The sequence below is a fragment of the Oncorhynchus nerka genome, unplaced genomic scaffold (assembly GCF_034236695.1).
Source record: "Oncorhynchus nerka isolate Pitt River unplaced genomic scaffold, Oner_Uvic_2.0 unplaced_scaffold_885, whole genome shotgun sequence".
NCBI lineage: Eukaryota > Metazoa > Chordata > Actinopteri > Salmoniformes > Salmonidae > Oncorhynchus > Oncorhynchus nerka.
The window spans coordinates 91,371-105,221 of NW_027040407.1; the positions used below are offsets into that span (position 1 = coordinate 91,371).

General features: G+C 45.2%; 1 protein-coding gene across 1 annotated transcript in view; it reads left to right on the forward strand.

The window, feature by feature from the left end:
* LOC135570949 (anoctamin-2-like) overlaps positions 1-13,259 on the forward strand; it is a 69,094-nt gene extending 55,835 nt beyond the window's left edge. Inside the window, exons 10-11 of the mRNA XM_065016767.1 lie at positions 8,049-8,154; positions 11,787-13,259. Of these exons, the coding sequence (XP_064872839.1) occupies positions 8,049-8,154; positions 11,787-12,182 (502 nt within the window). The 3' untranslated portion in view covers positions 12,183-13,259. The remainder of the gene's footprint in view (positions 1-8,048; positions 8,155-11,786) is intronic.
* The last annotated feature ends 592 nt before the right edge of the window (positions 13,260-13,851 follow it).

Here is a 13,851-nt window from a genome sequence, read left to right on the forward strand (position 1 = left end):
TCGTTGAGGGAGAGGTTGTTGTCCTGGCACCACCCTGCCAGGTCTCTGACCTCCTCCCTATAGGCTGTCTCATCGTTGAGGGAGAGGTTGTTGTCCTGGCACCACACTGCCAGGTCTCTGACCTCCTCCCTATAGGCTGTCTCATCGTTGAGGGAGAGGTTGTTGTCCTGGTACCACCAGGTCTCTGACCTCCTCCCTAAGGGCTGTCTCATCGTTGAGGGAGAGGTTGTTGTCCTGGTACCACCAGGTCTCTGACCTCCTCCCGTTGAGGGAGAGGTTGTTGTCCTGGTACCACCAGGCTGTCTCATCGTTGAGGGAGAGGTTGTTGTCCTGGTACCACCAGGTCTCTGACCTCCTCCCTATAGGCTGTCTCATCGTTGAGGGAGAGGTTGTTGTCCTGGCACCACCAGGTCTCTGACCTCCTCCCTATAGGCTGTCTCATCGTTGAGGGAGAGGTTGTTGTCCTGGCACCACCCTGCCAGGTCTCTGACCTCCTCCCTAGAGGCTGTCTCATCGTTGAGGGAGAGGTTGTTGTCCTGGCACCACCCTGCCAGGTCTCTGACCTCCTCCCTAAGGGCTGTCTCATCGTTGTCGGTGATCAAGCCTACCACTGGTGTGTCCCCGGCACACTTAATGATGGTGTTGGAGTCGTGCCTGACCGTGCAGTGATGAGTGAACAGGGACTACATGAGCATGCACCCCTGAGAGGCCCCCGTGTTGAGGATCAGCGTGGCGGATGTGTTGTTACCTCCCCTCACCACCTGGGGGCGGCCCGTCAGGAAGTCCAGGATCCAGTTGCAGATGGAGGTGTTTAGTCCCAGAGTCCTTAGCTTAGTGATGAGCTTTGAGGGCACCATGGTGTTGAATGCTGAGCTGTAGTTAATGAATAGCATTCTCACATAGGTGTTTCGGTTGGAGTACAGAGCCAAAATAACAACAAATAAATCACTGTCCCAATACTTTTGGAGAGCAGCCTGTATTATTGAATGAGTGTGTGTCTGTTCTATTTTTGACATGGTCAGTATTGTGATAACCAAACATGGAGGCAGCCAGAGGATCATTGAGGTGATGTCTTTTTCAGGGAATCAGATCTGTGTGTGTGTGTGTGTGAGGGGGGAGAGGCTCCCAGGGAGAGGCTCCCAGGGAGAGGCAGGGGCCTGAGGGCAGATAGAGTGTAGGGTGGCTGGGTGAACCGGAGCCAGTCTCACACATTCCTGCTCCATGCCTGTATATGGCCATATACACCAGGACCAGTCTGTCTCTATGATGTTTTCCTAATCCAATACAGCCAATCAAATGTTCAGAGGAAATTCAACTTGGCTTTGATGTCCATTCTGACAAAAATAGTTTCTCTGTTTTCATCCGTCTGTCTGACCTGCCGTAGTGTCGTAGTAACTCTAGTTGTTTCATAGTAGAAACCCAGTTTCTAATAGAAACATTAAACTGGCTGTTATTGTGCTTTATGGTTCTCTAGCCACGGTCCTCAGCCACGGTCCTCCAGCCACGGTCCTCTAGCCACGGATCTCTAGCCACGGTCCTCTAGCCACGGTCCTCTAGCCACGGTCCTCTAGCCACGGTCCTCTAGAAACGGTCCTCTAGCCACGGTCCTCTAGCCACGGTCCTCTAGCCATGGATCTCTAGCCACGGTCCTCTAGCCACGGTCCTCTAGCCACGATAGAGGATAACTGAGGGGCATCATTAATAACATGGTTTGTTAGAGGGGTACCGAGGGGCATCATTAATAACATGGTTGGATAGAGGGGTACTGAGGGGAATCATTAATAACATGGTTGGATAGAGGGGTACTGAGGGGCATCATTAATAACATGGTTGTATAGAGGGGTACTGAGGGGCATCATTAATAACATGGTTGAATAGAGGGGTACTGAGGGGCATCATTAATAACATGGTTGGATAGAGGATAGAGGGGTACTGAGGGGCATCATTAATAACATGGTTGTATAGAGGATAGAGGGGTACTGAGGGGCATCATTAATAACATGGTTGAATAGAGGATAGAGGGGTACTGAGGGGCATCATTAATAACATGGTTGTATAGAGGGGTACTGAGGGGCATCATTAATAACATGGTTGAATAGAGGATAGAGGGGTACTGAGGGGCATCATTAATAACATGGTTGAATAGAGGGGTACTGAGGGGCATCATTAATAACATGGTTGAATAGAGGATAGAGGGGTACTGAGGGGCATCATTAATAACATGGTTGGATAGAGGATAGAGGGGTACTGAGGGGAATCATTAATAGCATGGTTGTATAGAGGATAGAGGGGTCCTGAGGGGCATCATTAATAACATGGTTGTATAGAGGATGGAGGGGTACTGAGGGGCATCATTAATAACATGGTTGTATAGAGGATAGAGGGGTACTGAGGGGAATCATTAATAACATGGTTCAATAGAGGGGTACCGAGGGGCATCATTAATAACATGGTTGGATAGAGGGGTACTGAGGGGAATCATTAATAACATGGTTGTATAGAGGATAGAGGGGCATCATTAATAACATGGTTGTATAGAGGATAGAGGGGTACCGAGGGGCATCATTAATAACATGGTTGTATAGAGGATAGAGGGGTACTGAGGGGCATCATTAATAACATGGTTGTATAGAGGATAGAGGGGTACTGAGGGGCATCATTAATAACATGGTTGGATAGAGGATAGAGGGGTACTGAGGGGCATCATTAATAACATGGTTGGATAGAGGATGGAGGGGTACTGAGGGGCATCATTAATAACATGGTTGTATAGAGGGGTACTGAGGGGCATCATTAATAACATGGTTTGATAGAGGGGTACTGAGGGACATCATTAATAACATGGTTGTATAGAGGATAGAGGGGTACTGAGGGGCATCATTAATAACATGGTTTGATAGGGGGGTACTGAGGGGCATCATTAATAACATGGTTTGATAGAGGGGTACTGAGGGGCATCATTAATAACATGGTTTGATAGAGGGGTACTGAGGGGCATCATTAATAACATGGTTGAATAGAGGCTAGAGGGGTACTGAGGGGCATCATTAATAACATGGTTTGATAGAGGGGTACTGAGGGGCATCATTAATAACATGGTTGTATAGAGGATAGAGGGGTACTGAGGGGCATCATTAATAACATGGTTGTATAGAGGGGTACTGAGGGGCATCATTAATAACATGGTTGTATAGAGGGGTACTGAGGGGCATCATTAATAACATGGTTGTATAGAGGATAGAGGGGTACTGAGGTGCATCATTAATAACATGGTTGAATAGAGGATAACTGAGGGGTACTGAGGGGCATCATTAATAACATGGTTGTATAGAGGATAGAGGGGTACTGAGGTGCATCATTAATAACATGGTTAGAGGGGTACTGAGGGGATGGTTGAATAGAGGGGTACTGAGGGGCATCATTAATAACATGGTTGGATAGAGGATAGAGGGGTACTGAGGGGCATCATTAATAACATGGTTGAATAGAGGGGTACTGAGGGGCATCATTAATAACATGGTTTGATAGAGGGGTACTGAGGGGCATCATTAATAACATGGTTGAATAGAGGATAAGAGGGGTACTGAGGGGCATCATTAATAACATGGTTTTGATAAGAGGGGTACTGAGGGGCATCATTAATAACATGGTTGTTGATAGAGGGGTACTGAGGGGCATCATTAATAACATGGTTGAATAGAGGATAACTGAGGGGTACTGAGGGGCATCATTAATAACATGGTTGTATAGAGAATAGAGGGGTACTGAGGGGCATCATTAATAACATGGTTGATAGAGGGGTACTGAGGGGCATCATTAATAACATGGTTGAATAGAGGGGTACTGAGGGGAATCATTAATAACATGGTTGATAGAGGATAGAGGGGTACTGAGGGGCATCATTAATAACATGGTTGAATAGAGGGGTACTGAGGGGCATCATTAATAACATGGTTGTATAGAGGATAGAGGGGTACTGAGGGGCATCATTAATAACATGGTTGAATAGAGGGTACTGAGGGGCATCATTAATAACATGGTTGAATAGAGGATAGAGGGGTACTGAGGGGCATCATTAATAACATGGTTGAAGAGGAGGGGTACTGAGGGGCATCATTAATAACATGGTTGTATAGAGGATAGAGGGGTACTGAGGGGCATCATTAATAACATGGTTGAATAGAGGGGTACTGAGGGGCATCATTAATAACATGGTTGTATAGAGGATAGAGGGGTACTGAGGGGCATCATTAATAACATGGTTGTATAGAGGATACTGAGGGGCATCATTAATAACATGGTTTGATAGAGGGGTACTGAGGGGCATCATTAATAACATGGTTGTATAGAGGATAGAGGGGTACTGAGGGGCATCATTAATAACATGGTTTTGATAGAGGGGTACTGAGGGGCATCATTAATAACATGGTTTGATAGAGGGGTACTGAGGGGCATCATTAATAACATGGTTTTGATAGAGGGGTACTGAGGGGCATCATTAATAACATGGTTGAATAGAGGCTAGAGGGGTACTGAGGGGCATCATTAATAACATGGTTTGATAGAGGGGTACTGAGGGGCATCATTAATAACATGGTTGTATAGAGGATAGAGGGGTACTGAGGGGCATCATTAATAACATGGTTGTATAGAGGGGTACTGAGGGGCATCATTAATAACATGGTTGTATAGAGGGGTACTGAGGGGCATCATTAATAACATGGTTGTATAGAGGATAGAGGGGTACTGAGGTGCATCATTAATAACATGGTTGAATAGAGGATAACTGAGGGGTACTGAGGGGCATCATTAATAACATGGTTGTATAGAGGATAGAGGGGTACTGAGGTGCATCATTAATAACATGGTTGAATAGAGGATAACTGAGGGGTACTGAGGGGCATCATTAATAACATGGTTGTATAGAGAATAGAGGGGTACTGAGGGGCATCATTAATAACATGGTTGGATAGAGGGGTACTGAGGGGCATCATTAATAACATGGTTGAATAGAGGGGTACTGAGGGGAATCATTAATAACATGGTTGGATAGAGGATAGAGGGGTACTGAGGGGCATCATTAATAACATGGTTGAATAGAGGGGTACTGAGGGGCATCATTAATAACATGGTTGTATAGAGGATAGAGGGGTACTGAGGGGCATCATTAATAACATGGTTGAATAGAGGGGTACTGAGGGGCATCATTAATAACATGGTTGGATAGAGGGGTACTGAGGGGCATCATTAATAACATGGTTGAATAGAGGGGTACTGAGGGGCATCATTAATAACATGGTTGTATAGAGGATAGAGGGGTACTGAGGGGCATCATTAATAACATGGTTGAATAGAGGGGTACTGAGGGGCATCATTAATAACATGGTTGGATAGAGGATAGAGGGGCATCATTAATAACATGGTTGGATAGAGGGGTACTGAGGGGCATCATTAATAACATGGTTGAATAGAGGATAGAGGGGTACTGAGGGGCATCATTAATAACATGGTTGTATAGAGGATAGAGGGGTACTGAGGGGCATCATTAATAACATGGTTGAATAGAGGATAGAGGGGTACTGAGGGGCATCATTAATAACATGGTTGTATAGAGGATAGAGGGGTCCTGAGGGGCATCATTAATAACATGGTTGAATAGAGGATAGAGGGGTACCGAGGGGAATCATTAATAACATGGTTGTATAGAGGATAACTGAGGGGCATCATTAATAACATGGTTGAATAGAGGGTACCGAGGGGCATCATTAATAACATGGTTGTATAGAGGATAGAGGGGTACTGAGGGGCATCATTAATAACATGGTTAAATAGAGGGGTACCGAGGGGCATCATTAATAACATGGTTGTATAGAGGGGTACTGAGGGGCATCATTAATAACATTGTTGTATAGAGGATAGAGGGGTACTGAGGGGCATCATTAATAACATCGTTGTATAGAGGATAACTGAGGGGTACTGAGGGGCATCATTAATAACATGGTTGGATAGAGGATAGAGGGGTACTGAGGGGAATCATTAATAACATGGTTGAATAGAGGATAGAGGGGTACTGAGGGGCATCATTAATAACATGGTTGAATAGAGGATAGAGGGGTACTGAGGGGCATCATTAATAACATGGTTAAATAGAGGATAACTGAGGGGCATCATTAATAACATGGTTGGATAGAGGGGTACTGAGGGGCATCATTAATAACATGGTTGGATAGAGGATAGAGGGGTACTGAGGGGAATCATTAATAACATGGTTTGATAGAGGATAGAGGGGTACTGAGGGGCATCATTAATAACATGGTTGTATAGAGGATAGAGGGGTACTGAGGGGCATCATTAATAACATGGTTGGATAGAGGATAGAGGGGTACTGAGGGGAATCATTAATAACATGGTTTGATAGAGGATAGAGGGGTACTGAGGGGAATCATTAATAACATGGTTTGATAGAGGATAGAGGGGTACTGAGGGGCATCATTAATAACATGGTTGTATAGAGGATAGAGGGGTACTGAGGGGCATCATTAATAACATGGTTGGATAGAGGATAGAGGGGTACTGAGGGGAATCATTAATAACATGGTTGTATAGAGGATAGAGGGGTACTGAGGGGCATCATTAATAACATGGTTGTATAGAGGATAGAGGGGTACTGAGGGGAATCATTAATAACATGGTTTGATAGAGGATAGAGGGGTACTGAGGGGCATCATTAATAACATGGTTGTATAGAGATAATAGAGGGGTACTGAGGGGCATCATTAATAACATGGTTGGATAGAGGATAGAGGGGTACTGAGGGGAATCATTAATAACATGGTTGAATAGAGGATAGAGGGGTACTGAGGGGCATCATTAATAACATGGTTGTATAGAGGATAGAGGGGTACTGAGGGGAATCATTAATAACATGGTTGTATAGAGGATAGAGGGGTACTGAGGGGCATCATTAATAACATGAGAGGATAGAGGGGTACTGAGGGGAATCATTAATAACATGGTTGTATAGAGGATAGAGGGGTACTGAGGGGCATCATTAATAACATGGTTGTATAGAGGATAGAGGGGTACTGAGGGGCATCATTAATAACATGGTTGTATAGAGGGGTACTGAGGGGCATCATTAATAACATGGTTGTATAGAGGATAGAGGGGTACTGAGGGGCATCATTAATAACATGGTTGTATAGAGGATAGAGGGGTACTGAGGGGCATCATTAATAGCATGGTTCAATAGAGGGGTACCGAGGGGCATCATTAATAACATGGTTGGATAGAGGGGTACTGAGGGGCATCATTAATAACATGGTTGTATAGAGGGGTACTGAGGGGCATCATTAATAACATGGTTGTATAGAGGGGTACTGAGGGGCATCATTAATAACATGGTTGTATAGAGGATAGAGGGGTACTGAGGGGCATCATTAATAACATGGTTGGATCGAGGGGTACTGAGGGCACTTACCCTACAGTCTGACCACCTCCATTATGACTCTGTTCCCTAGATTAAAGTCTGACCACCTCCATTATGACTCTGTTCCCTAGATTACAGTCTGACCACCTCCATTATGGCTCTGTTCCCTAGACTACAGTCTGACCACCTCCATTACGGCTCTGTTCCCTAGACTACAGTCTGACCACCTCCATTATGACTCTGTCCCCTAGACTACAGTCTGACCACCTCCATTATGACTCTGTTCCCTAGACTACAGTCTGACCACCTCCATTATGACTCTGTTCCCTAGACTACAGTTTGACCACATCCATTATGACTCTGTCCCCTAGACTACAGTCTGACCACCTCCATTATGACTCTGTTCCCTAGACTACAGTCTAACCACCTCCATTATGACTCTGTCCCCTAGACTACAGTTTGACCACCTCCATTATGACTCTGTTCCCTAGACTACAGTCTGACCACCTCCATTATGGCTCTGTTCCCTAGAGGGGGTGTCTGTCTGCTGTCTGCCTTAGAGGGATCACTAACATACCTAAGACCTCTAGTAACCCCCCCCCCCCTCCCAACCCCCCAGGTATAAGGACTACAGAGAGCCTCCTTGGTCAGCCGAAGCCTACCAGTTCTCTAAAACCTACTGGGCCGTCCTTGCTGCCAGACTGGCCTTCGTCATCCTGTTCCAGGTACAGTACCACAAATATCAGGGACACCTATGAACATTTAAAAATGACTTTAGTCAGGAGATATTCTGTATGTACAGTACCAGTCAAAAGTTTGGACACCTACTAGCCACCCTTTGCCTTGATGACAGCTTTGCAAACTCTTGGCGTTCTCTCAACCAACTTCACCTGGAATGCTTTTCCAACATTCTTGAAGGAGTTCCCACTTTTGCTGAGCACTTGTTGGCTACTTTTCCTTCACTCTGCAGTCCATCTCATCCCATACCATCTCTATTGGGTTGAGGTCAGGTGATTGTGGAGGCCAGGTCATCTGATGCAGCACCATCACTCTCCTTCTTGGTCAAATAGCCCTTACACAGCCTGGAGGTGTGTTGGGTCATTGTCCTGTTGAAAAACAAATGATAGTCCCACTGAACACAAACCAGATGGGATTGAGCATCGTTGCAGAATGCTGTGGTAGCCGTGCTGGTTAAGTGTGCCTTGAATTCTAAGTCAATCACTGACCGTATCACCAGCAAAGCACCATCACACCTCCTCCTCCATGCTTCACGGAGGGAACCACACATGCGGAGATCATTGGTTCACCTACTCTGTATCTCACAAATACATCACACCTCCTCCTCCATGCTTCACGGAGGGAACAACACATGCGGAGATCATTGGTTCACCTACTCTGTATCTCACAAATACATCACACCTCCTCCTCCATGCTTCACGGAGGGAACAACACATGCGGAGATCATTGGTTCACCTACTCTGTATCTCACAAATACATCACACCTCCTCCTCCATGCTTCACGGAGGGAACCACACATTCGGAGATCATTGGTTCACCTACTCTGCGTCTCCCAAAGACACGGCGGTTGGAATCAAAAATCTCAAATTTGGACTCATCACACCAAAGGACAGATTTCAATCAGTCTGAGGTCTATTGCTCATGTGTTTTGGCCCAATCAGTCTGATGTCTATTGCTCATGTGTTTTGGCCCAATCAGTCTGATGTCTATTGCTCATGTGTTTTGGCCCAATCAGTCTGATGTCTATTGCTCATGTGTTTTGGCCCAATCAGTCTGATGTCTATTGCTCATGTGTTTTGGCCCAATCAGTCTGATGTCTATTGCTCATGTGTTTTGGCCCAATCAAGTCTGATGTCTATTGCTCATGTGTTTTGGCCCAATCAGTCCGATGTCTATTGCTCATGTGTTTTGGCCCAATCAGTCCGATGTCTATTGCTCATGTGTTTTGGCCCAATCAGTCTGAGGTCTATTGCTCATGTGTTTTGGCCCAATCAGTCTGAGGTCTATTGCTCATGTGTTTTGGCCCAATCAGTCTGAGGTCTATTGCTCATGTGTTTTGGCCCAATCAGTCTGAGGTCTATTGCTCATGTGTTTTGGCCCAATCAAGTCTGATGTCTATTGCTCATGTGTTTTGGCCCAATCAGTCTGAGGTCTATTGCTCATGTGTTTTGGCCCAATCAGTCTGATGTCTATTGCTCATGTGTTTTGGCCCAATCAGTCTGAGGTCTATTGCTCATGTGTTTTGGCCCAATCAGTCTGATGTCTATTGCTCATGTGTTTTGGCCCAATCAGTCCGATGTCTATTGCTCATGTGTTTTGGCCCAATCAGTCTGAGGTCTATTGCTCATGTGTTTTGGCCCAATCAGTCCGATGTCTATTGCTCATGTGTTTTGGCCCAATCAGTCTGAGGTCTATTGCTCATGTGTTTTGGCCCAATCAGTCTGAGGTCTATTGCTCATGTGTTTTGGCCCAATCAAGTCTGATGTCTATTGCTCATGTGTTTTGGCCCAATCAGTCTGATGTCTATTGCTCATGTGTTTTGGCCCAATCAGTCCGATGTCTATTGCTCATGTGTTTTGGCCCAATCAGTCCGATGTCTATTGCTCATGTGTTTTAGCCCAATCAGTCTGATGTCTATTGCTCATGTGTTTTGGCCCAATCAGTCTGAGGTCTATTGCTCATGTGTTTTGGCCCAATCAGTCTGATGTCTATTGCTCATGTGTTTTGGCCCAATCAGTCTGAGGTCTATTGCTCATGTGTTTTGGCCCAATCAGTCTGATGTCTATTGCTCATGTGTTTTGGCCCAATCAGTCTGAGGTCTATTGCTCATGTGTTTTGGCCCAATCAAGTCTCTTCTTCTCATTGGTGTCCTTTAGTAGTGTTTTTTTTTTGCAGCCATGAGGGCCTGATTCCCGCAGTCTCCTCTGAACAATAGTTGTTGAGATGTGTCTGTTTTACTTGAACTCTATTATTCTACAATGTAGAAAATTGTAAAAAACAAAACTTAAAAAAAACACTTGAATGAGTAGGGTTGTCCAAACTGACTCTGGAACAGTTACCTGGTACTGTATGTAATATCAAACTGACTCTGGAACAGTTACCTGGTACTGTATGTAATATCAAACTGACTCTGGAACAGTTACCTGGTACTGTATGTAATATCAAACTGACTCTGGAACAGTTACCTGGTACTGTATGTAATATCAAACTGACTCTGGAACAGTTACCTGGTACTGTATGTAATATCAAACTGACTCTGGAACAGTTACCTGGTACTGTATGTAATATCAAACTGACTCTGGAACAGTTACCTGGTACTGTATGTAATATCAAACTGACTCTGGAACAGTTACCTGGTACTGTATGTAATATCAAACTGACTCTGGAACAGTTACCTGGTACTGTATGTAATATCAAACTGACTCTGGAACAGTTACCTGGTACTGTATGTAATATCAAACTGACTCTGGAACAGTTACCTGGTACTGTATGTAATATCAAACTGACTCTGGAACAGTTACCTGGTACTGTATGTAATATCAAACTGACTCTGGAACAGTTACCTGGTACTGTATGTAATATCAAACTGACTCTGGAACAGTTACCTGGTACTGTATGTAATATCAAACTGACTCTGGAACAGTTACCTGGTACTGTATGTAATATCAAACTGACTCTGGAACAGTTACCTGGTACTGTATGTAATATCAAACTGACTCTGGAACAGTTACCTGGTACTGTATGTAATATCAAACTGACTCTGGAACAGTTACCTGGTACTGTATGTAATATCAAACTGACTCTGGAACAGTTACCTGGTACTGTATGTAATATCAAACTGACTCTGGAACAGTTACCTGGTACTGTATGTAATATCAAACTGACTCTGGAACAGTTACCTGGTACTGTATGTAATATCAAACTGACTCTGGAACAGTTACATGGTACTGTATGTAATATCAAACTGACTCTGGAACAGTTACCTGGTACTGTATGTAATATCAAACTGACTCTGGAACAGTTACCTGGTACTGTATGTAATATCAAACTGACTCTGGAACAGTTACCTGGTACTGTATGTAATATCAAACTGACTCTGGAACAGTTATGTAATATCAAACTGACTCTGGAACAGTTACTCTGGTACTGTATGTAATATCAAACTGACTCTGGAACAGTTACCTGGTACTGTATGTAATATCAAACTGACTCTGGAACAGTTATCAGATGATTCAGTACATCACCAACCAGTTTAACAAACTCCTGTCTTCTGTTGTCACTTTGTGCTCCATCCTTCCTTCCATCTCCACCCTGACGTCCACGACGCTGTCTCCATCAGAACCTGGTGATGTTCCTGAGCCTGCTGGTTGCCTGGCTGATCCCAGACGTACCGAAGAACATCAGTGAGCAGCTGAAGAGAGAGAAGACTCTGCTGGTGGACGTGTTCCTCCGGGAGGAGAAGGAGAAGTTCCACCTCCTCCAGAGCCTCTTCTCCTCCAAGGACCAGCCCAGCCAGGGTCACCCCAACACGGCCCACTTCCGTACTCTACCCCTAGGCCTCTCTCAGGGCCTAGGCCAGCCCCCGGGCGGAGAGGGAGGGGAAACCCGGGCGAGATGCAGGGCTGCCAGTTTCAGCCAGTTCACCAGACAGATGTCCATGTCTCCTAGCAACAACGCAGGCCGACAGATGTCCATGTCTCCTAGCAACGACGCAGCCCGACACACAGCGGTCTGACACGCTACTGTAGCGGTTGGATACAAACGTTCTTTATCCCCACGGGAGAAGTTCAGACACTAGTGTGGTAACTACATGGAGTCTGAATGCTCCTCTGTGGTCTCTCACCCATGTAGACTTGGTGTTCTCTTTCTGAAGCAGTGTGATGATGGAACATACTGATCATGGACTTGTTCTTCCGGCCAGGTATAATCTACGTATTCTTGACCATTGTATGTTAATTAATCTGCATGATGAGAAGTGACTGTATAGTTCCCCTAAGGAAAAACACCTTCAGCCTGACGGTCTTCTCTGAGAGAGCTTCCCATGTCTGGGACACACATGGAGCTGCTGTTTACCTTCACCAATAACCTAAAGACATGGCTAACGGACAGTCAGGTGTGTCAACACCATCCCCCAGCTGTGTAGACCTGCTTTCCATGCTGTCTGCTATACAGTCAGGTGTGTCAACACCATCCCCCAGCTGTGTAGACCTGCTTTCCATGCTGTCTGCTATACAGTCAGGTGTGTCAACACCATCCCCCAGCTGTGTAGACCTGCTTTCCATGCTGTCTGCTATACAGTCAGGTGTGTCAACACCATCCCCCAGCTGTGTAGACCTGCTTTCCATGCTGTCTGCTATTCGGTCAGGTGTGTCAACACCATCCCCCAGCTGTGTAGACCTGCTTTCCATGCTGTCTGCTATACAGTCAGGTGTGTCAACACCATCCCCCAGCTGTGTAGACCTGCTTTCCATGCTGTCTGCTATACAGTCAGGTGTGTCAACACCATCCCCCAGCTGTGTAGACCTGCTTTCCATGCTGTCTGCTATACAGTCTTGGCTCGTTTTCTGTCATGCTGTTTGGTTGCTTTTTGTGTTGTTGTTCTGCCTGTCTGTGTTACTGGTCATATGTTGGTCTGTCTGTGTGTTACTGGTTATATGTTGCTCTGTCTGTCTGTGTCTCTGTCTGCCTGTGTTACTGGTTATATGTTGTTCTGTCTGTCTGCCTGTGTTACTGGTTATATGTTGCTCTGTCTGTGTGTTACTGGTTATATGTTGCTCTGTCTGTGTTACTGGTTATATGTTGCTCTGTCTGTCTTGCTCTGTCTGCCTGTGTTACTGGTTATATGTCTGCTCTGTCTGCCTGTGTTACTGGTTATATGTTGCTCTGTCTGTGTGTTACTGGTTATATGTTGCTCTGTCTGTCTGTGTTACTGGTCATATGTTGCTCTGTCTGTCTGTGTTACTGGTCATATGTTGCTCTGTCTGTGTGTTACTGGTTATATGTTGCTCTGTCTGTGTTACTGGTCATATGTTGCTTTGTCTGTCTGTGTTACTGGTTATATGTTGCTCTGTCTGTCTGTGTTACTGGTCATATGTTGCTCTGTCTGTCTGTGTTACTGGTCATATGTTGCTCTGTCTGTGTGTTACTGGTTATATGTTGCTCTGTCTGTGTGTTACTGGTCATATGTTGCTCTGTCTGTGTTACTGGTCATATGTTGCTCTGTCTGTCTGTCTGTGTGTTACTGGTCATATGTTGGTCTGTCTGTCTGTCTGTCTGTCTGTCTGTCTGTCTGTCTGTCTGTCTGTCTGTCTGTGTTACTGGTCATATGTTGCTCTGTCTGGCTGTCTGTGTTACTGGTCATATGTTGCTCTGTCTGTCTGTCTGTGTTACTGGTCATATGTTGC